This window comes from Procambarus clarkii, chromosome 63, assembly GCF_040958095.1.
Source record: "Procambarus clarkii isolate CNS0578487 chromosome 63, FALCON_Pclarkii_2.0, whole genome shotgun sequence".
NCBI lineage: Eukaryota > Metazoa > Arthropoda > Malacostraca > Decapoda > Cambaridae > Procambarus > Procambarus clarkii.
The window spans coordinates 16,280,279-16,305,133 of record NC_091212.1 but is presented as its reverse complement, the minus strand read 5'-3'; the positions used below and the strand labels follow the sequence as shown (position 1 = coordinate 16,305,133).

General features: G+C 45.8%; 1 protein-coding gene across 5 annotated transcripts in view; it reads right to left on the bottom strand.

Moving 5' to 3' along the window:
* Nucleotides 1-24,855, bottom strand: part of LanA (laminin subunit alpha) — a 550,694-nt gene that overhangs the window by 52,509 nt on the left and 473,330 nt on the right. For 3 of the 5 annotated variants that reach the window (XM_069308774.1, XM_069308777.1, XM_069308776.1), the window contains one exon: nucleotides 9,462-9,491. The exons of the other annotated variants lie outside the window; for them this stretch is intronic. In XM_069308774.1, the coding sequence (XP_069164875.1) occupies nucleotides 9,462-9,491 (30 nt within the window). The remainder of the gene's footprint in view (nucleotides 1-9,461; nucleotides 9,492-24,855) is intronic. 5 annotated transcript variants of the gene reach the window in all.

Genomic DNA, 24,855 nt, shown 5'->3' with positions numbered 1-24,855 from the left:
GAGCGCCATCAGTCAGCAGCCCCAGCTTTGAATAATTCTGCGATGCCATTCGTACGATAATTATTTTTTCAAGGCCATCACACAGGGATTTGTTTGGAGGGCCGGATGAAATTATGTGGCGGGCCGGATGTGGCCCGCGGGCCATAGTTTGGAGACCCCTGCTCTAGTATATAGACCACTCATTATAAGACAATTGAGTATAAAAATTTGGACTACTTTGCAAAATATCAATAAAATGCACAAGAAAATACCTAGAAATTGCACATACAAATGGGAAATATCAAAGCAAGCTATCGGTGAATCTTAGCATTAGTCATTTGAGCCAGAAAACCAGTGTTGAATGTAATGTATATATTAATGTAATGTGTGTATATTAGACCATGACAACAGTCAATTGATGGAGTTTTAGGCCTACTGGGGACCAGTGCCTGAACCTGGCCCCCTCCAGAGAGGCACAAGGAGCAATGGTCTATAGACATCCCAGTATAATTGAAAGCAGTCTATGCCTGTCATCTACCTGGTCAGGTACCCAGAAAGGTAGGAATTCCAAAACAAACTACAGCTGGTTAAAAATTGCAAACCGAAAGCTGAACTAGCAAGCAGAACTCCCAAATCAAAAACAAGCAAACAAGCATGACATCACCACAACCGGCAAACCGCTGTCTGTACAACTTCCCTCTCCCCGGGAGGCGGAAGGAGGGGGTCCCAGACCTCTCATGCCAGCTATCTAACCCCAGTTCAGAGGTTGAATATAAAAAACGTGAAAAAAAACGCCAACCAGAGGAAGGGAGGGGATGCCGGAGAGCCTCCAAGTCTCACCCAGAAATGGCATTTCATTACATTCAATGCTGGTTTTTTGTGGAGAGCCCCTTGCAACCTGCGACCCAAGGCTACACACTTCCAAGAATGGCCAGGAACATTAACAAGGTACCGTGCAGCCAGGACCCTGTTCGACGTCCAAACGCCCCGTGCCCAAATGTCAGCCCAGGACATATTACCAAAAGCAACAGCCAAAGCTGCGAACTTACGAATGTCGTGAGCACGGGGATAGACCGCAAGCTGGCTGGACCGAATAATCCTGCGGAGAACCTGGGAGACCCGCACCTTGGAACAGGGAAGAAGGGAAACCAGGTCCACCCAAAGCACATCCCCTGCCACTCAGACCGTGGCGTGCAATTAACGGCAAAGAGCTGAACAGGACACAAAACATGATACACCCATGGTCAAACCAACCAAGCATTAATAACCCAAGGACCCCTCTGGAAAGTAGCAGTTTCATTCTTTGCCAGAAAATGAGGAGACAGCTGCAAATGAAAAAGCCTATCAGCACGACTATAAGAGCAGAAACCCCTGCGCCGGAGGAGAGCACGAAGCTCCCCAACCTGACCCCCAGAAACCAATGCCAACAAGAAAAGAGCTTTGGAAAAACAATCCTGAACCAAAGGGGCCACAACAAACCAAGGCAAAGATAGATAGGAGAGCACTCTGTCCAAAGACCAGGATGGCTCAGGCGGCGCATGAGCAGGCCAGAGGTGAAACAATGCTTGCTTGAGACAGCTTGTGAAATGGTGCCGAAGTAACATCAATATTTAAAGTGAGCTGCAGCGGCTCCTCCAATGCTGTGCGATATGAGGCGACAGTATTCAGCATAAGATGACGGTCCTAAAACAGCCACGAGAGAAAGGACAAAACAACCCTAACAGAAAGCGAAGTATAACGACGAAGAGACAGAAAGAAATGGAAAGCTCACCAGGAAACTTCATACTGCCGCCGAGACAAAGCCCGCAGGTGGGACACCACCAAAGAAGCCACTGAGTACCATACAGATGGTGGCTCGAGTCAAAAAGACCAAATGCGAAGACTCGAGGAGAAGAGCGAACCAGTCTCGTAATGGCCCAGACCGATCTGTTGAAAGAGGCGGATCTGTGGAAAAACCTCCAGGTTCAGACACTAAGCAAGCAGCGCCAGAAAGCAAGGCTGGGCCGGCCCGCAAAGGGGCCAAGAGGACTACTCTCCCTTGGAAAGTCTCCAAGCAAGCAAGGACCTGGAGCAACAGCTGAACCGAGGAAAAGAGGTGGTACTGGAACCCCCCACCTTGATCAGTCCTGCTGGAAGGTTTTGACCCCGATGGCCTCACGGTCAGGGAAGGGCGCCACATATACCAGAAGACACCTCGACCACGTCGACATGAAGAGGTCCACCTCTGGACGCCTGAACGTCTGGCAGAACCAACTGAATGAGTCGGCATCGACCGTCCATTGCATGGACAGGGAAATGAACCGGGACAGGCCATCTGCCAGGATATTAGACACCCCCTGGACTTGAACCACCAGGAGAGCCAAACCCAGAGAACTCTGCAGATGAGTCACCCGAAGTGACCAGCCCCAAAGAGCCAAGGACCGCATCGAACCCTCTTGGTTCAGGCAATGAACCACCAAGGAGCAGTCCGAATGGAGCCGAATTGTCGATCCGCCGGCGACCCAAACCCTATGAAGCGAAAACCACACCGCCGCGAACTCCTGCACTGTGCTGTGGATCCGACGGAAGGACGGACCCCACCGCCCCTGGCCAGCCTGGCGAGCACTGGTCACAAAGCTTTAGCCAAGAGACAAAGCGTCAGTGAACACACCAGGCTTGGATAAGCGCCAAGGCACTGAACCCCCAAAAAACCCGAAGAGAAAGCCGCGACGCAACAGCCAATGCAAGACCCCCCCAGGGGACAAACTCAGCAATCGCAAGAGAGGCGGAATGGATGTCCCTGAAGGAACCAGAACAGCCGACAAGGCCAAGCCCGACCTGGCGGGTAGACCATCATCAAAAAGTTCAGGCTCCCACAAAAAACCTCAAGCAAACGCCGGGTGACCCAGGAGCTCCCTAGAAACAAGCACATGCAGGACTGTAGCCGAAGGAGAGACTCCGGAGGGAGAGACAAGGAAACGGTCTGAGAGTCCCACACAAGACCCAGCTAGGACCGAACCTGGGAGGGGACCAGATGGGACTTCCGCCAGTTCACCAGGAACCCAAACCCGGCATGCTGGAAAAGCACCAAACCCCTGGCGAGCAGACACACGGACTGACTGGGATCCCAGATCAGCCAGTCGTTGAGGTAAACCAACACCCAATCACCTAAAAGACGCAGAAGGGCCACCATGACCCTGGTAAGGCGTGTGAACACGCGAGGTGCCAGGTTCAACCTGAAAGGGAGACAACGGAAGCAAAAACTTTTCTGCCCCACAACAAAACCGAGCTAGTCCCTGAACCCTGGATTAATCGGGATATGCCAATACCTGTTTTTGAGGTCCAGGGACACCATCCAAGAACTGCTAAAGCTGAACCCCCAGGTCAACCTGGTTGATGCCTGGTTGATGGGGTTCTGGGAGTTCCTCTACTCCCCAAGCCCGGCCCGAGGCCAGGCTTGACTTGTGAGAGTTTGGTCCACTAGGCTGTTGCTTGGAGCAGCCTGCAGGCCCACATATACACCACAGCTTGGTTGATCTGGCACTCCTTGGAGGAAAGAATCTAGTTTCTTCTTGAAGATGTCCACGGTTATTCCGGCAATATTTCTTATGCTCGCTGGGAGGGTGTTGAACAACCGCAGACCTCTGATGTTTATACAGTGTTCTCTGATTGTGCCTATGGCACCCCTGCTCTTCACTGGTTCTATTCTGCATTTTCTTTCATATCGTTCATTCCAGTACGTTGTTATTTTACTGTGTAGATTTAGTACTTGGCCCTCCTGTATCTTTCATGTGTATATTACTTGATGTCTCCCTTGTTTTCTTTCTAGTGAGTACATTTGGAGGGCTTTGAGACGATTCCAATAACTTAGGTGGTTTATTGCGTCTGTGCGTACTGTATATGTTCTCTGTATTTCCTCTATTTCAGCAATCTCTCCGGCTCTGAAGGGGGAAGTGAGTACTGAGCAGTACTCAAGATGGGACAACACAAGTGACTTGAAGAGATCAACCATTGTGATGGGATCCCTGGATTTGAAAGTTCTTGTAATCCATCCAATCATTTTTCTGGCTGACGCAATATTTGCTTGGTTATGCTCCCTAAACGTTAGGTCATTTGACATCATTATTCCCAAATCCTTAACATGCTGTTTTCCTGTTATGGGCACATTTGATTGTGTTCTGTATCCTGTATTATGTTTAAGGTCTTCATTCTCAAAGGTCACATTCTCCAGGTTGAATGTGTCACCGACCCAACAGGCAGCATGACGGAGGCAAAAACAATGAGCATCGCCCTGAGACAAGGGGACAGAGCAACCCTCAAACTCACAAAAAGTGAGAGGGGACTCAGGGGTCATATCCATTGGACCCCGAGTGTCCTGCAGGGTTTCCCAGGGCCCCCAGACTAGGTCTGCTAAGGGTTATCCCAGGCAGGGTACTGCTAACTGGCACCCAAGCTACCAATCAACACTGCTAATGCTGAACCCCTGGGACATGTCCACTCATGAGGGCATTTTTCGATGAAATTTACATCGTAACTCGAAATTATCGTAAGTATTGGCAATCGTAAGTCGAGGTGCCACTGTATATATATATATATATATATATATATATATATATATATATATATATATATATATATATATATATATATATATATATATATATATATATATATATATATATATGTCGTACCTAGTAGCCAGAACGCGCTTCTCAGCCTACTATGCAAGGCCCGATTTGCCTAATAAGCCAAGTTTTCCTGAATTAATATATTTTCTCTAATTTTTTTCTTATGAAATGATAAAGCTACCCATTTCATTATGTACGAGGTTAAATTTTTTTCTTGGAGTTAAAATTAACGTAGATATATGACCGAACCTAACCAACCCTACCTAACCTAACCTAACCTATCTTTATAGGTTAGGTTAGGTTAGGTTAGGTTAGGTAGCTGAAAAAGTTAGGTTAGGTTAGGTAGTCGAAAAACAATTAATTCATGAAAATTTGGCTTATTAGGCAAATCGGGCCTTGCATAGTAGGCTGAGAAGTGCGTTCTGGCTACTAGATACGACATATATATATATATATATATATATATATGTCGTACCTAGTAGCCAGAACTCACTTCTCAGCCTACTATTCAAGGCCCGATTTGCCTAATAAGCCAAGTTTTCCTGAATTAATATATTTACTATAATTTTTTTCTTATGAAATGATAAAGCAACCCTTTTCTCTATGTATGAGGTCAATTTCTTTTTATTGGAGTTAAAATTAACGTAGATATATGACCGAACCTAACCAACCCTACCTAACCTAACCTAACCTATTATTATAGGTAAGGTTAGGTTAGGTAGCCAAAAAAAGCTAGGTTAGGTTAGGTTAGGTAGGTTAGGTAGACGAAAAAACATTAATTCATGAAAACTTGGCTTATTAGGCAAATCGGGCCTTGAATAGTAGGCTGAGAAGTGCGTTCTGGCTATTAGGTACGACATATATATATATATATATATATATATATATATATATATATATATATATATATATATATATATATATATATATATATATATATATATAATGTGGTTCAGTGCTTGTTTGTCTCACTACAAATTTGTCAAGAGACTTTTGTTTTTCCCTTCGTTTTAACATTTGTCTGTAATGATACATCATTTTAGCACCCATATGGTGATATCCATATATATATATATATATATATATATATATATATATATATATATATATATATATATATATATATATATATATATATATATATATATATATATATATATATATATATATATATATATATATATATATATATATATATATATATATATATATATATATATATATATATATATATATATATATATATATATATATATATATATATATATATATATATATATATATATATATATATATATATATATATATATATATATATATATATATATATATATATATATATATATATATATATATATATATATATATATATATATATATATATATATATATATATATATATATATATATATATATATATATATATATATATATATTATTAAATATGACCGAAAAAGTAAGATTAATAATTCTAACACGAATTTTCTCAATCTTTCGTACATTTCTTTTCACTGTTGGAGGTAATTCAAAAATCAATTCTCCAAAATTCATTTTTATTTCTAGTCTGACGCGACACGAGCGCGTTTCGTAAAACTTATTACATTTTCAAAGACTTTAGTTTACAAATACACAACTGAATAGAACTTACACATCTTCTGATTTTGTTTATATCTACATTTGAGTGAGGTGGATGGGGTGAGGTGGCATTAATAGGGTATTAATTTCATCAACACAAGACAGAACAAGAGGTGGCATTAATAGGGTATTAATTTCATCAACACAAGACAGAACACGAAACAATGGGTATTGAAATGGAAGTGATTGTAGAAAGCCTATTGGTCCATATTTCTTGATGCTTCTATATTGGAGCGGAGTCTTGAGGTAGGTAGAATATAGTTGTGCATTAATTGGCTGTTGATTGCTGGTGTTGACTTCTTAATGTGTAGTGCCTCGCAAACGTCAAGCCGCCTGCTATCGCTGTATCTATCGATACAGCGTTTCGATATATGACGTTTGCAAGGCACTACACCATATACATATATGTCACCATCATCTTCCCCATCCACTGTCTCCTGACCACCCTGCTGCTCACCTGCCCACCCACTGTCTCCTGACCACCCTTGTTTACCATCAGTGGTAGTTGGTTGGAGCAAGCTAGTAAAGTGAGGTGGTGGATGCCAAAACCATTAGGTTTCAAAGCATCATATTAAAATTATTATTGGGAAGATGGGTGTTAGGATTGAGAGTGATTAGTACGATTAAATATTACCTAGATTAGGTTCACACTAGTAAGATCAGATGCTCTTTTATTTTAGGGACTTTTTAGGTACTGTAAGTTGATACATGACAGTTATACCAATGAGCTTTGTGTTTACAATAAACATAATGTCAACACGACTGTTTCCTTCCTGCCTCAAACAAAAAAAATGATGAAAAATTATGAACCATGAAAAGGGAGCCAGTCGGCCAAGGGGACAGCACGCTGGACTTGTGATCCTGTGGTCCTGAGTTCGATCCCGGGCACCGGTGAGAAACAATGGGCAGAGTTTCTTTCACCCTATGCCCCTGTTACCTAGCAGTAAAATAGGTACCTGGGTGTTAGTCAGCTGTCACGGGCTGCTTCCTGGGGGTGGAGGCCTGGTCGAGGACCGGGCTGCGGGGACACTAAAGCCCCGAAATCATCTCTAGATAACCTCTCAAGATGAGTGTAGCTCTCATCCTGTAACTACACTTAAGTAATTACTGTCACAGTGACAATTATGATGTCCACATGGCCTTTCTATTATTTTTTAAAGCAATAGAAGATGTATATAACTTCAAACTGAAATGCTTTACACTGTAGAGGCTTCATATAATGCGCAACATCTGTACCTTCAAATATACCTGTCTTACGTACTTCATATGCACATTGTTATATATGTAAATTATTATTATTATTATCTACACACAGGAAATCACATTAACACTTTATTGCACTGTGCGCGCCCGACCCACACTACCCCAGGTAGGCCTCAGCGTTTCATGGGAGCGCGCGGTAATTCTGAAAAGTGTATACTGTTTTCAACTTTGTCACCTCAATTCTCGTCCAAGGTTTTTCAATTTGGTATCATTGTGTTTGCAATAGAATTCTCTACAGGACTAAAGTCATATAAAGTCCAAAAGCCCGGCGTATCATCTACAACAAACATAGAAAGTGAGTGCGTGTTACCCGGGAGCGTGCAAGTGCGATGAAATGTGTACACTCTCTTCACTTCTGTCACCTCAATTCCCATCCTAAGGCTTTCATTTTGGTATCATAGTGTTCGCAATAGAATTCCCAAGAAGAGTATATGCATATAAAGTAAAAAACTGTAGAGCCCTCCACCCGCCGATAAGAAGAAAGTGGCCCAGAAAGAGAGCACTGCGCCACCCCAAGGCACCTCTCATTACATTAGAGAGTGCGGTAATACTGAAAAGTGTATTCTCTTTTCCCCTTTGTCATCTCATTTCTCGTCCTAGGTTTTTCAATTTGGTATCAATGTCTTCGCAATATAATTTTCTACAAGACTAAATGCATATAAAGCCCAAACGCCCAGCGAGAAAGTAAGAAAGTAAGAGCATATTACCCAGAATGCGCAAGAGCAATAAAATGTGTGCACTCTCTTCACTTTGGACATCTCAATTCTCATCCTAGGTCTTTCATTTTAGTAACATTGTGTTCACAAAAGAATTCCCTACAGGAGTATATGCAAATATAAAGTCCAAAAGCCAGGCGTACCACCCACAGCAAACAGAGAAAGTGACGGAGCGTAATCCCAGTGAGCTCTAGTAAAATGTGTATACTGTTTTCAACTTTGTTACCTCAATTCTGGTCCTAGGTCTTTCATTTTGGTATCAATGTATTTGCAATGAAATTCCCTACATGAGGATATGCATATAATATCCAAAAGAGCGGCGCGCCTCTCCCGAAGTTGCCGCCAATTTGCCGCCGCCGACTAGGCAATGCTGCATCGTTACCAGAAATGCGTCTACTAAAAAAATGACGCAATGCTGAGTCGTTACCGAGCGAAAGTGTTAAATTAAAATTAATGTGATATATATCAATGAGAAAATCCACTGGAGCTTTGAGGTGATGTAAACCTGCGACCAAGGCATTGCCAGCTACATACTCTACCACTGTACCACCTCCGACTTTGAAAGTCATTCAACCGGATTACTACTGAAATCGCAGTAAGTCTGGAGGCCCCTCCTGAAGCCAATTTAAGTTTTTATGTATGACTCCTAAGCACTCTGGTGCAAGCAAATTATCTGTGTGTATTTGAAGTTGGGGCGTATGGTGTTGAACTATTTTGCCGGCACCCGAGTCTTTGGGGGTTAAACATAATACAGGTACTTGGACTGGCTTCAAGAGTGGCCTCCAGACTTCCTGTGATTTCAGCAGAAATTCAGTTGTGTGAATTTATCAAGTCAGTGGTGGTGTAGTGGTAGGGTATGCAATTGGTAATGACTTGGTTGCAGGTTTGCATCATTTCACAGCTCCCAGTGAGTTTTCTCATTATTATTATTATTATTATTATATGTAGACAAATAAATGTTTAAGATTTAGAGGGTATACCAATATTATGCGGATGCAATAGATTGTTAAATAAATTTTGTGCAGTACTGTACTGAAAGTCACAAACTTCCCCAACGAAAAGTGCATGTAATTATTTTTTCCTTATGACTCTTAGATTATGCATGCATCACACAAAATATGAAAAAACTTAACTCATGCAAATGCACAATATCCGTCATTCCATAAATTACCAATTAATGCAACTAAAGTTACTAGCAAATTGATCACCCTTTCATCATAAAGTAATCCATTTCAAGAAGCATTACTAAACCTGCACTCACCAAATCCATAGCCGCTAGGGTAGTCTTCATCTATGGAGTGAAAATTAGTTTGTAAAGAAAAGTTTTATACATACACTCTCTTTAAAATTTGACATTAACCCTAAGTTGCGCATCGCATCATATGATGCTTTGACCGACTTGTAGAAATTGCACATTGCATCATATGATGCTTTGGAGTACTACGCAAGATTTAAACGGCCCGCGGATACACAGGGTTTACCACACCTTCATCAGGGCTCTTGTAAACAGACGCCATTTTTTAAAAAAATCGTGGGCCAAATTCCCGGGTGTTAGGGGCCTCAGTATTGAGTGAGCTACCAAGCCTGATGCATGCAGCATGAGCTCACAGCACTGCTGTTCAGCTTCTGACCACAGCATCGCCTAAAAATGCCATAATATACTTGTTCATGCTATTATGTAGCGATGATATTATTACAGAAGACCCCTGAATGTGATAAAACTGACCAAGGTTCTGATAATCGCAAGATTGTGGTGATATTTAGTGCTGTGCTCCATGGAGGGAGGAGTAATGCTGTGGGAGGGAGGGTGGTGGCATAGTCTTCTGACTGTGTGTGGCCACCTTTTATTGACTGCACTCACCATACAAGCTTAGTGGTTCGCTATGGTGAACACAAATGTAGATACTTATATATAACGTGTGTATAGAGGGTATAAACAGCAATAGGAGTAGGTTGGGAGCCGCCATCTTGGTGAGGGAAGTGGCGTTGTCTGCACAACTTACCATGTTGTTTACTGGTGACCACTATGATCTTTGGGCACCATACCAGTTTACTTGTACAAGTATGGTGAATAAAACAGGTAGATACTTATATATAATGTGTGTATATAGCGTAATAACACCACAAACAGTATTGTTGGAGGAGAAATATTAGTGCGTCTGGCCTTGAGGGCGGCAGCCACCAGCTGACTGTGTGAGTAATTACCTAAGTGTAGTTACAGGATGAGAGCTATGCTCGTGGTGTCCCGTCTTCCCAGCACTCTTTGTCATATAACGCTTTGAAACTACTGACGGTCTTGGCCTCCACCACCTTCTCCCCTAACTTGTTCCAACCGTCTACCACTCTGTTTGCGAAAGTGAATTTTCTTATATTTCTTCGGCATCTGTGTTTAGCTTGTTTATATCTATGACCTCTTGTTCTTAATGTTCCAGGTCTCAAGAAATCTTCCCTATCGATTTTATCAATTCCTGTTACTATTTTGTATGTAGTGATCATATCACCTCTTTTTCTTCTGTCTTCTAGTTTTGGCATATTTAATGCCTCTAACCTCTCCTCGTAGCTCTTGCCCTTCAGTTCTGGGAGCCACTTAGTAGCATGTCTTTGCACCTTTTCTAGTTTGTTGATGTGCTTCTTAAGATATGGGCACCACACAACTGCTGCATATTCTAGCTTTGGCCTAACAAAAGTTGTGAACAATTTCTTTAGTATATCGCCATCCATGTATTTAAAAGCAATTCTGAAGTTAGAAAGCGTGGCATAGGCTCCTCACACAATATTCTTTATGTGGTCCTCAGGTGATAGTTTTCTATCTAGAACCACCCCTAGATCTCTTTCTTTATCAGACTTCTTTAAAGATTTCTCACATAATATATAGGTTGTGTGGGGTCTATGTTCTCCTATTCCACATTCCATAACATGGCATTTATTAACATTAAATTCCATTTGCCAAGTGGCGCTCCATGTACTTATTTTGTCCAGGTCTTCTTGAAGGGCATGACAATCATCTAAGTTTCTTATCCTTCCTATTATCTTAGCATCATCAGCAAACATGTTCATATAATTCTGTATACCAACTGGTAGATCATTTATGTAGACAATAAACATCACTGGTGCAAGAACTGAACCCTGTGGTACTCCACTTGTGACATTTCTCCAGTCCGATACATTGCCTCTGATCACAGCCCTCATTTTTCTATCAGTCAGAAAATTTTTCATCCATGTTAGAAGTGTACCTGTCACTCCTCCAATATTTTCCAGTTTCCAGAACAACCTCTTATGTGGAACTCTGTCGAAAGCCTTTTTTAGGTCCAGATAGATGCAGTCAACCCAACCATCTCTTTCCTGTAATATCTCTGTTGCTCAATCATAGGAACTGAGTATCTACGTCTTTGTGCCTTTACTCACCATACAAGCTTAGATGTACAGTTATGGTGAACAAAACATGTAAATACTTATATATAACGTCTGTATATAAAAGCAAAAACAGTATGGTGGGAGGAGAATGGTGGTAAGTCAGGTGAGGTGAGGGAGGGAGGGAGTGGCAGCCAGTGGCGGGCTGCCACTGCCACTCAGCATACCAACTTAGTGGTTCGTTAAAGTTAACACGAATATAGATACTTATATATAGCGTCTGTATATAGTGAATAAAAGAAAAAACAGTATTGTGGGAGGAGAATGTGGGTGAGTCAGGTGACTTAAGGGAGGAAGGAAGTAGCAACCAGTGGTGGGCTGCCACTGGCACTGCCACTCGGCATGCCAACTTAGTGGTTCGTTATTGTGAACACGAATGTAGATACTTATATATAACGTCTGTGTATAGTGAATAAAAGCAAAAACAGTCTGGTGGGAGGAGAATGTGGGTGAGTGAGGTGTTGTGGGAGTGAGTGGCTGGCTGGAGTGTGGCGGTCACTCCTCATTGCATTTTGACTCACAATACCAACTTAGTGGTTCGTTATGGTGAGCAAAACATGCAGATACTTATATATAACCTGTGTATATAGTGTAATAACCGACAAAGTATTTGTTCACTGCTTGATGAACATAATAATTGAATCAACAATATGCACACCATATTTTTGAGTACAGCGATGATTCACTCATTTTATTATATAAATATATCACACTACACACTATTGATTAATATTACAGCAAAAAAACTACAAAAAATCAATCAGAGACATTGAAATATTAGGTAATTATATCTTTGTGGCAACTCCGGCCTGACAGCTGGCAAGCAACAGACCGTCTGGGACGCATGCTGAGTCAGCGCCTGTTTTTTGTCAGACTTCCCCGCCCTATAGTGGGCAATATATGCCACTTACGATCTTTTTATTATTTTTCCCATGATCAGTAAACACAAATTAACAGGTTTAGAAGAATTTTTTTTTTTTTTTTTTTGTATGCGCCTGTGAGTGACACATGCTAAATAACCAGGTGCCATACAAGGGTTAAGTTGAATATAATTTTTTTTATACAACACTGTTTCAAAACTAATCTTAAAACACAAGACATGTACAGTAATATGTCATTGCATAAAATCTCAAAACATGTATCAAGTTTTACAATTTTTTCTGGGGGAAGACCCTTAGGCTCCCTGAAGCTATCTGGCTGATACAGATGTATTAGCTTTGGGCATCAGTCAATGTACATGGAGTTCTAGGCCTACCTGGGACCACAGGCCAGAACCTGGCCCCCCTCAGAGAGGTACAAGGAGCAATGGCCTATAGAGACACCGTATATATGATTTAGGAGTACTTTATGTCTGCCATCAGCCACCCAGAAAGATCGGCGCCCAAAATACCTTACCCCCCTCCTCCAATTCTGGTGAAGAAAAGCTTCCAAACACCGAACGAGTGGATAGAACTCTCCATGAAGAAAAACGATCAAACGAGCATGACATCATCTCGTTACAAACGCGCCATTGTCTGCGCAACCCCTCCCTCCCCGGGAGGGGAATAAAGGAGCCCCAGACCCCTCACCGGCTACCCAAAACTTTTAGTTATGACTGATTTCAGTGGGCTTCGTTCGTGTACCTCAAGCTTCGGCTTTTCTTCTCTGTTCTTGCTTCGGTGGTGTGCGAGCTGGGAGTATATTCACAAATACTCGGGTTGCATGTGCTTAGGGTCCCCTTCTCTAAATGCCGTGTAAGTACTGCCCTTGAGGCTTGGGGCTTGGGGCCTACTTCCACAAGTCGCTTTGGGAGCTACCTCCATTGTGTCAGTTACTGCTCGGTACTTGTCCACCCTTGTAGTCAGCTAGAGGGTTTCTTGCTCATCTGTTTGCCTCTGGGTAGGGGGGTAGTATTCGTCACTGGTAGGGAGCACAGGGTATTTATGCAGCTAGTTATCACCACTCATAGCAGCTGACTCTGCATCCTCTGGGTACGCTGTTCTCTTGCAGGTTTTTTTGTTTCTTTTTTGTTCCTTGCCTTAGCAAGGAACAAAAAAGGAACAAAAAAGTTCCTTGGTACGGAACAAAAAAGTTCCTTGGCAAGGAACAAAAAAACAAAAAAGTCTGCCCTTGGGTATGGGTCACACCCTCTAAATACTGTATATATTGGTGGTATCCCCACTAGGCTCCCTTGAGCGTACACATCCCAGGGGTGCAGTCTTAGAAGTTTGCTTGGTAATATTGGGAGCCGGTTAGTAGGACCCTGCCTGGGGCTTCCCTTAGTGGAGGTTGAAAAGTTAAGGGAAAGTTAAAAGCCCCTGGGAAACCCCACAGGGGCTCTTGGGTCCGATGGATGTCACGAGTCTCCTCTCGCTTTGTGCGAGTTTGAAGGTTGCTCTGTCCCCTTGTCTCCAGGGGACACTCACTGTTTCTGTCTCCGTCATGCTGCCTGCTGGATCGGTGACACCTTCAACCCAAAGTCCTGCGAGCTCTGTTGCTTGTTAATGATTCAGGTAACCCGAATCTCTGATGTGGGTCTTCGGATACAGGCGGTTCAGTCGTTGCAAATCTCGATTCCGGTTGCTTCAATGTGCTTGGTTGGTGGCTAGCCCGGAAGCCTCGAGACTGTTTTGTTTTGTTTTTTGGGACCCGGTCTTGGGGGTTTTGGACACTTCGACCTTGGTTTGGTCCGTGCCCCCTTGTCCTTCCCCTTCTGTGGTTTATTCTGCTTCCCCCCTCCCTCCCTGGTTCGAGCTCCAAAGTGTCTGAGGGTTTCGGAGTCAGTCCAGGGTTTAGATAGTGTGGTGACTCAAGTGGTCTCAATGACTGCCCCTTCCAGGCTGGCGAAGGAGGCATTTGAGCCGGGTCCTCCTGCCGAGGCATCTGAGTCTAACCAGTGGGCTCCCGTAATCCCTGCTTTTACGATTGCTCCAACTTTTTCTTGTGAGGTCGGGAGTCTTGGGGGGACGGCTCCACCCCTGGGGCTTGCCAAGAGGGCCTCTTAGGGCAAGGGAGGGATTGACTTGGGGGCCTTGAGACCTGTTGGACTCTGCTTGGGATTTTGTTCCTTCCCAGCAGGGCTTGTTGTTACAGGGAAGGGGGTTTTCCCTTTCCCCCCTTCTGCGTATGACTAGGATATGGTGTCAGTCCCTTCCCGGGTTCGGTTCCGGGTCCCTTCGGGCTTGTTGGTCCTGTCCTTCTGGAGGTTTTTGGCTTCCCACATCCCGGCGCATGAGGTGCGAGTGGCCATCACGTTTTATCTCCTGCGTGACTCGGATCACACCTCTTTGATGAATTCTGCTTCATTCAGGTTTGGGGCTTCCTCCCCCTTGCTGGGTTCGTTATGAGGTTCCTGAGTTGTCCTAGCTAACAGACTGTCCCTTCTTTACTTTGGATGCTTGGCATACATTCCGTTGTTCCTGCACACTTGTATGGTGGGAGATTCTGTCGGTTTCCCAGGTTTACCTGACTTTGAGCATCTCAATGGGTGCTTGTTCACCCCTGCCCATCCTCAGGATGTTGGTGTGCAGCAGCTTCATATGCAGGTTCTTTTCCTTTCAGCTGTGTTGGTTGCTGAGGACTTGCGCACTCGTGGCTCCTTGGCCTCAGTTTTGCGGGTCCTTTCTCTTCTTGAGCTGTCCTCGGATTGGCTTGAGGAGGATGTGGAAGTATTTCGAGCTGTGCCGGGGGTGAGACATGTTTTCAGCAGCTCGTATGTCGTCTCTTCTCTTGCAGCTGTTTGTGCCAATTCTGTGGGATGCGGAGTTTCTGTTTATTGCTTCCCCATCTCGTGTGTCGGTGTTGTAATCCACAAGTTTGATGAGAATATTAGCAAGAGAATCATTACTACAACACTTAACAAATGATGAGTGGAAGTACATGTTAAGTATACAGACGACTTGTTTGAGGCTATGGCTGGTTGAAGATAGTCTGGTTGTAGGTGTTGTAGGCATTGTAGGCTACAATGCCTACCTCCTGTGTTGCAGGAGTGGTACTGGCAAGTCCTCCTGATCTCAGCCTGTGGCAGTGACTATGTGGGAGCCTGGTGTGATCTGGTTGACCAAGTTAAGTGTGCAGTATGTGAGTATTGAATGTAAGACTAACCAGGTGTGTAGCGTTGTAGTACTCATTCAATATTAGGGCCTTAGGCAGAAGTTATGAGTGTAGGTGGTGACCGGGGAGGTCAAGTGGATTATGGATGTCGGAAGTTGATTTAACCAGATAGAGTATGTTAATATGTTATCACCTGTCAGAGTCTATTCTTTGTAATTAAATGAGAAAACCCGATGGCCTTTAACACTTTGGCGTGTTAATGACTGAACCTCTCGTCACTCATTTTTCTCCCAATTCCTCTCCGACGACGCGGCGCTGAGTCATTAAAATATTTGTTAAAAATTTAAATTTTATCAGATCAATCTGGTAGTGGTTTTAAAATGAGCTCCTTTAGATTGCGTACAATTTAGCACCCATATGTCACTTGAGCAGGACATATATTTTTCCCTTGAATGCACCTCAAGCGGCATTTGAAAAAAATATTTCTATAAAATCCAATTCTTATCCGATCGACTTGGGGATAATTTAAGCATGTTTGCCATTAAATTTTCGTTTTTTCAAATAGTCACATAGTCTATTTGGGAGAACGGAGTTCGCTTGTATCTTCATGGTAAAACTATTGTAAAATGTTGACCCGACGAGTGTAATCGACGAAGATTCTTTATTTGGTGCCGGTCAAACGCATCCTTGTGTGACATTTTACACATATGTTCTTCTAGAACATTCTATTGCGAACATATTGGTACAAAATTTAAGTACGTACATCAAAAATTAAGGTCAGGACAGTGAAAAGAATATACACTTTTCAAAAGGTGTTTTGCCCATCTGCTGTCGAGTGTGCCGTAAGAGGTAACACTTCAGCCACTTCCCACACTCTTGCGGGTGGGCCGCGATCATGATTCTACATTTATATGCATATGTCCATGAATGGAATTTTATTGCGGTCACAGTGATACCAAAATTAATGACGTAGCACAATTCTGGGATTGACAAACATGAAAAGATCATAAACATTTCAGCGTGGTTTGACGCTCACGGCTAACGATTGCCATAGTTTTTTATTTGGTGCGGGTCTCATGTCGGGTTTGGTGAAATTTTACATATATATTCCTCTAGAGCATTCTCTTGCAAACAAATTGATACCAAATTTAAATACATACATGGAATATTAAGGTGAGCAGACCAAAAAGATTATAAACATTTTAGTGTTGCCGCGCGGTCACCTGAAACGAACGGCAAATTCTCCAGATAGTATACAGTTAACTCCCCGGCGCGCTAAAGTGCTAAATACTGTCCAAACGTTCCCTCATTGTGTTCCTGTACAAACCTAGTGGTACACCTCAAGGGTCTGGTGTGTAGATGTACACGGTGGTAGTAACGGTTGCTGAGGCAAGGTGTTATATGTTGTGTAATCACTGTGTTCAGAATGAACTGGGGTTCAGCGTCACGACATCGGCAGACAGTACTGGCTTCATCTGTGGAATCTGCTTGGGCCCTGGCTCTTAAGTTGTCATCTCCCTTTTGTCCTTTGCTGTTTAGTGAGGAAGTGGTTGCGCAGAATATGCAGGCGGCTTCTGCTTCTTGACGTCCGATGTCTGACGTGTTGGTCCTCCAGGTTTCCCGGGGAGGTTCTTCCCAGAGGGGTCGTGATAGGGCTCGTGGTTCCTTCCATTGTGGTAGGCAGGTGGTGCCAGTATCGCCTCCAGAACCGTCTTCGTCTGGTTTGTGGTGATCGCTCTGTTCGGAAATCGTGTTCACGTAAGGGGTGCCAGCCCTTTTGAAGTTCGCCCCATTGACAGGACAATGGAGGGAGGGAGGGAGGCTCACACTGTTTGCTGTGTCTGTTAGCCAGGGAATTGGTTTTTTCCCAGCTAGTCGAGAGCGGATTCCTGGTGAACTGGAGAAAGTCCCATCCTGTTCCCTCTCAGGTTCGGTCTTGGCTGGGTTGTGTGTAGGATTCTCAAACCACTTCCTTGTCTCTCCCTCCGGAGCCTTCAGCTGCAGTCCCGCCTTTGTTTCTGGGGGCTCCCAGGTCACCCGCCGGTTGCTTGAGAGTTTGTGCAGGAGCTTGAACTTTGCCGTGCTGGTTTACCCACCGGGTCAGGTGTGGCTTTGTCGGCTGTTCTGGTTCCTTCTGGGTATTGCTGGGTATTATTATTACCCGAAAGGCCCATGAACCGTGGGACCAGGTGCGGGCGAACAGTGCAAGCCGCCCTCCCATCGCCCCGTCAATGGGGCAAACCGCGAAAGGGCCGGCGACCCTTATAAAACCCAGAACCCCGCACAGAGGGAACACCGCGCCGACCAGACGAGGGAGGGTCCGCAGGAGGAGCCAAACCCGAACCTGACACCAGAGGCCTACCACGACGAGAGGAACCCCGAGCCCTGGCACGACCTTTCCGGGAAGACCCACCCCGGGACCCCCGGAAAACCAACAAGTCCGACATCGGACGACAAGCCGCCGACGCAGCCTGAATAAACTGCGTCACAGCCGACTCCTCAAACAGAAGAGGACAAAAAGGTAAAGAACGCCTAAGAGCCAGAGCCCAAGCAGATTCCATGGAGGAATCCAGCACCGCCTGCCGACATGCGAGACGGGAAGTATAAAATAGGGTAACCGCATCCCGCAAAATCGGCGTGAACAGCTTCAACAAGGCAGCCGACGAACGCGCAGGTTAGGACAAGGTGCCAGACCCCGGGACGGACCCAAGTGTCCTCACATCCTCCACGAGCCAATCCGAAGACAGCTCCAGGAGGGAAAAGAACCGCAAGGCCGAAGCCAAAAGGCCCCGGGCGCGCAAGTCCTCCGCAATGAGCGCCGCCGAAAGGGTGGGAACCTGCACATGGAGTTGAATAACGCCCACATCGTGGGGAAGGGCAGGGGCTAACAAGCACTCATTCAGGTACTCAAACTCGCCCTCCAGGAAAACCTGAAGCAACGTGGAAGCTTCCCGCCACTCCAGCGTGCGGGAACGACAGAAGGAATGCCAGGAATCCAGAACAAACAAGGGGCAGTCTGCTAGCCAGGACGATTCCGGAACCTCGTAACGGAGCCAGAAAGGGAACGAAGTCCCAAACCTGAATTCGGACGGATCCATTTCCGAGGCATAATCCAGGTCACGCAGGAGGTAAGCTGCAAAGGCCGCTTGCACCACACCAGGTTGAATGCGATAAGCCGAAAACCTCCGGAAGGACGGAACCGACGTACCCGGGGGATCACGGAACCGAACCCGGGGAGGGGCCAACACCAAATCCAACTCGTACGCAGAGGAGGGAAAAGAAAACCCCACTCCTTGTAACAATAAGCCCCGCTCAGAGGGAAGAAAAACCCAGGCTGGGTCCAGCGGGACCCAAGGCCCACAAGTCAGCCCCTCCCCAGCCTCGAGTTCCTTCACCACAGGACCCGAGGCCGAGTCCTCTCCCCAAGCCCCGACCCGACAAGACAAGGACGGAGCAGCCGGAAAAGCTGGAGGAAGGGGGGCCCACTGGTCAGACCCAGAAGCTTCGGTCGGGAGACAAGACTCGAATGCCTCTGCCGCCCCCCCGGAAGGGGCACCCCCCGAAGCTGCCCGAGTCTCAAGATCAAGTAACCCCTGCTCCGACCCCAAAACCCTCACGGGAAACCCTTCGGGGCCGGAAGCAGGATGGGGGGGGGGGGGACCAGAATGAACAGAAGGGGAAGGACGAGGAGGTGTGGACTGAACCAGGATCGAAGCGACCCCCACCCCCAAGTCCGGGTCTCAAAAAGCAAAGCGGGGCAGCCCCGGGGCATCCAGGTGAGCAACCAACCGAGCGCGTTGCAACAGACAAAACCTAGACTGCAACGCACGCGCCGCCTGTACCCGAAGAGAATCATCAGAGGATTGGGTAAATTGAGTCACAAGCAAGCAGCAACACTCACAGGACTCAGGGTCGAAAGTATCACCGACCCAACAGGCAGCGTGGCAGAGGCAAAAACAATGAGGGTCACCCTGAGACAAGGGGACCGAGCAACCCTCAAACTCGCACACAGCGAGTGGGGACTCCAGGGTCACATCCATCGGACCCACGCGCCCCCTAGGGAATTCCCAGGGTCCTGAGCGTTTACTTTAAGAGGACTCGCGCTCAGGTAGTCCCAGGCAGGGTGCTGCAAACCGGCGCCCAAAACTACCAAGCAAACTTCTATAGCTGAACCCCAGGGACGTGTACACTCATGGGGACCTAGCAGGGGGTGCCCCCGAGGAGAACAGTGGAAGAGCAAAAACAAACTGAATAAAATGACAGAACCCCCACCAGGTAAAAACAAAAAGAAAAACAAAACCCCGCAAGAGGACAGCGAACCCCAAGGAACAGAGCCGGCCGCGATGTCAGGAATACAAGCTGTGCAGTACCCTGCGCCCCTACCAGTGCAAACTGCCTCTTACATGCCGGTAACAAAGGAGAACAGAACACCCAACAGCCCAACAGGCGGCCGAAAAACCGAAAGGTAAAACGGACCAGCAGAGGCAGACTCCGAGGAGCCTGTGGAAGGTGGCCCCAAGCCCCAAGGGCAGTACTTACAGGGCACCTAGGGAAGGCAGCCCTAGGGGCATGCAGCCCGAGTACTGAAGATGACTCCTGGCTCTCGCACCCACAAAACCAACACCACACACAAAGCACAGTGCAGTAGCGACACCAGAGCCAGAGCACACGACCATCGCTTATAGCATCAGCCTCAAGAACTGAGGTATGGGTAGCCGGCGTGGAGGGTCTGGAGCTCCCCCTTCCCCCCTCCCGGGAAGGTGGGAGCTGTGCAGACAGCGGCGCGGCAGTGTGTGACGTCACACTAGTTTGCTTATTTTTGGTTGGGGAGTTCTATCCACTAGTTCGGCTTTTGGTAGCAATTTTAACCAGAATATGGGTTTGTTTTTAGGCGCTTTCCTTTCTGGGTGCCTGTTCCGGTTGATGGCAGACATAGAATGCTTCCAACCACACGGAGGCTTCTATAGGCCATTGCTTCCCTTGCCTCTCTGAGGGGGCCCGGTTCTGGCCGTGGTCCCCGGTAGGCCTAAGAACTCCATACACATGACTGATGCCAAAGTCTGACATTAGCATATCAGTCTGGGATAGCTCTGGGGAGCCGACGGGGCTCCCCCCAGAAAAAGGCTTTCAACAGAGTTCCACATAAGAGGTTGTTCTGGAAACTGGAAAATATTGGAGGGGCGACAGGTAAGCTTCTAACATGGATGAAAAATTTTCTGACTGATAGAAAAATGAGGGCAGTAATCAAAGGCAATGTATCGGACTGGAGAAATGTCACAAGTGGAGTACCACAGGGTTCAGTTCTTGCACCAGTGATGTTTATTGTCTACATAAATGATCTACCAGTTGGTATACAGAATTATATGAACATGTTTGCTGATGATGCTAAGATAATAGGAAGGATAAGAAATTTAGATGATTGTCATGCCCTTCAAGAAGACCTGGAAAATAAGTATATGGAGCACCACTTGGCAAATGGAATTTAATGTTAATAAATGTCATGTTATGGAATGTGGAATAGGAGAACATAGACCCCCACACAACCTATATATTATATGAGAAATCTTTAAAGAATTCTGATAAAGAAAGAGATCTAGGGGTGGTTCTAGATAGAAAACTATCACCTGAGGATCACATAAAGAATATTGTGCAAGGAGCCTATGCTATGCTTTCAAACTTCAGAATTGCATTTAAATACATGGACGGCGATATACTAAAGAAATTGTTCATGACTTTTGTTAGGCCAAAGCTAGAATATGCAGCTGTTGTGTGGTGCCCATATCTTAAGAAGCACATCAACAAACTGGAAAAGGTGCAAAGACATGCTACTAAGTGGCTCCCAGAACTGAAAGGTAAGAGCTACGAGGAGAGGTTAGAAGCATTAAACATGCCAAAACTAGAAGACAGAAGAAAAAGAGGTGATATGATCACTACATACAAAATAGTAACAGGAATTGATAAAATCGACAGGGAAGATTTCCTGAGATCTGGCACTTCAAGAACAAGAGGTCATAGATTTAAACTAGCTAAACACAGATGCTGAAGAAATATAAGAAAATTCACCTTCGCAAATAGAGTGGTAGACGGTTGGAACAAGTTAAATGAGAAGGTGGTGGAGGCCAAGACCGTCAGTAGTTTCAAAGCGTTATATGACAAAGAGTGCTGGGAAGACGGGACACCACGAGCGTAGCTCTCATCCTGTAACTACACTTAGGTAATTACACTTAGGTAATTACACACACGTGAAAAGGAAATTACAAGCCGCCAACTAGTGGGCAGAGAGCACCATGCTGACCATGCGAAGAAGGCACAAAACTGCATCAAAAGGCCCACCTCGACAACAATACTTCAAAGTCCCAACACGACCACAACACGTGCCAAGACCCAAAATGATCAGTCTGCAAGCCAGGAAGGCCCCGGAACTCCAGAAGGCAGAACCGGGTCACACACAAGGAAGCAAAGCCCCCTGAACCCACAAAGGGGGCCAAAGAGGAAGAAACCTCCAGAACGAAACCAAAGAACCCCAAGGAACCCGGAATCGAACCAGGGGGAGCCCAAACCACCACAATTACCGGCGAAGATACACCATAAAAAGGCAAAGCACAGCCCCCAGACAGAACCCCCAGGGAAACGGTCAAAACAGACTGAAAACTGAGGGACAAGGTGTGGGAGCAAGCATAACAGCCAGAGACACTGAACAGGACATGGGCAGAAATCACCAGAAAAGCATAGAAACGACAACAGGAGAATAAAACCCCTGAAGGGAGGTGAAAAACTCACCCAAGACGCTTGCTCACACACCCAGGTGCATGTAAACAAAACCGCAACGTCGCCCTGGTGGCCACGCCGGCACCCTGGTGGCAACGAAACAGAATAAAATGGCTACCAGAACAAAGGGCTGTGACCGATGCAAAAGATACGAAAAGTGGGAAGCAAGCAGACTGGATGGGCGAAAAACTCCACCCAAAAGCAGAAAACCCAGGCAGGGGCAAACTGCCCCAGAACTGCTAGCAGGCATCCCCCACAGTTCCGGGAACCCGTAACAGAGGCACCGGGGCAGAGCCATCCTCCAAGCCCTCAGCCCTTAAAGAAAAGGAAGAGTCCATGGAAAAGACAGCAAGAAAGGGCCCTGGTAAGACTCAGAAGCCTTGGCAGGAGGAACAGGCCCGAAAACCTCCGTCCCAAACCCGAACAGGGCATTCTCCGAAGACCGCCCGAGTCTCGGCCCCAACTAAATCCCGCCCCAACCCCGAAACCCGCAGACGGTCCAGAGCTGGGAACAGGGAGGGAAAGGGACGAACAGTACCTAACCAAAACAGGGCAGCCTCGGGGCATCCGAGTGGAAAACCAACCTAGCATGTTGCAGCAACCTAACCTAGCTTGCAACACAGATGCCGCCTGTACTCTGAACAGTAATAACATCAGGAGAGTACTGGAGAACAAGCAGAGAATCTCTCTCGCAAGACTCCGGGTCAAGGTGTCATTGACCCAACAGGCAACATGACGGAGGTAAAAGTGGCGACTGTCACCCGGAGATAAGGGCACAGCAACCAACGATCCCGTACAAGATGGGTTGGGACCCGGAAAACACATTCAATGGTCCACCGAGCCCCGACAGGGGTTTCCAGGGCCCGTAGGGGTAACAACTACGGGAAGCCCGGGCAAGGTGTTGCTAACCAGTTAAACACCAAAAAATAACAAGGGGTAGAGGATAGCACTAAAAACCCCGGCGACATGTACAATCATGGGGGCCTAGCAGAGGGCCACCAAACACTACCAGTGGAACTATAGCCACACTGGGCAGACCCCCACCAGGCAAATGAAAAATAAAAACAAAAGAAAAATCCCACAAAAGTACACCGTCTCCAGAGGCAACAGGAACCGGTCACCGATTGGGTGGCAGGTCGCGCAACACCTTGACGCCCTAACTAGCACAATACCAGTCCCTACCTAGGGTCAAACAAGGGCCCCAAGCCCCAGCTGGCTCCATGGGCAAAGAAAATGCCGAGCAGCAAGAACCACTACAGGAATGGTTCCCAAACGCCCCAGGGAAGATAACTCTGTCACACTGGAGCAGTACTCACAAGGCACTTAGGGAAGTAAGTCACTAAGCGCATGCAGCCCCGGCACTGATGAGGTACTCCTGGCCACCGCTCAACACAACACACAGCAGTGAACGCCACACAAGGCATACACCGCCTAGGAAACTAAGGCCAGAGAAGCGTCTATCGCGGTTGACATTAGCTTACAAACTGAAGCTAGGCAGCCGGCGCGGTAGGTCCGGTGCTTCCCCCTCCCCCTCTCTGGGCGGGGAGGGCTGCACGGACGATCGGTGCGGCAGTAAAGTGTGATGTTTGCTTGCTCGCTTGTTTCCTTGGGATTGTAGGGAGTTTCTACCTCTCTGTTCGTTTTTTTGTTAAGTTTTTTACTATGTGGGGTTTATTTTATTACACCTACCTTTCTGGGTGCAAACCCTGGTCGATGTCAGATAAGGAAAACCCCAACCACAAGGGGGTTTTCCAGGGCCATTGCTCCCTGAAACCTCTCTGAAGGGGCCAGGTTCTGGCGCTGGTCCCTGGTAGGTCTGAACTCCTTAGCTAATGTCCAGGTCTAATATAACATACATTAGCCCGATAAGCTCCAGGGAGCCGTAGGGGCTCTCCACAGAAAGAGGCGCTGACTCAGCTCGGCTTCTTCCTGTCTGCTCTGCCCCAACTGTCAGGCGGCAGTTGTCACAAAGATATAATTACCTAAGTATTTCAATGTCTCTGATTGATTTTTTTCTTTGTTTTTTTGTTGTAATATTATTCAATAGGGTGTAGTGTAATATATTTATTTAATAAAATGTGTGAATCATCGCTGTACTTAAAATTATGGTGTGCATATTATTGATTCAATTATTGTGTTCATAAAACAATAAACAAATACAGTGGTACCTCGCATAACGATTGCCCCAAAAGACGAATATTTTGGGTAACGAACGGCCCGATCGGCGTCAAATCGTCCCTTATGACGAACGCTGGTTTGAGTAACGTCAACACCACATGGTGGGGTCGCGCTGCTTCTTGCACATTCTTAGACACCTCCGACGATGCACATAAATTATGTTGTTCTTGTTTAAAGATGCTAATGATGCTGGGATATAAAAGGGTGACTACTGAGATGTTGCAAAGCATTGACGTTTTTGTAGGAAAAAAGAAATGAAATGTCTG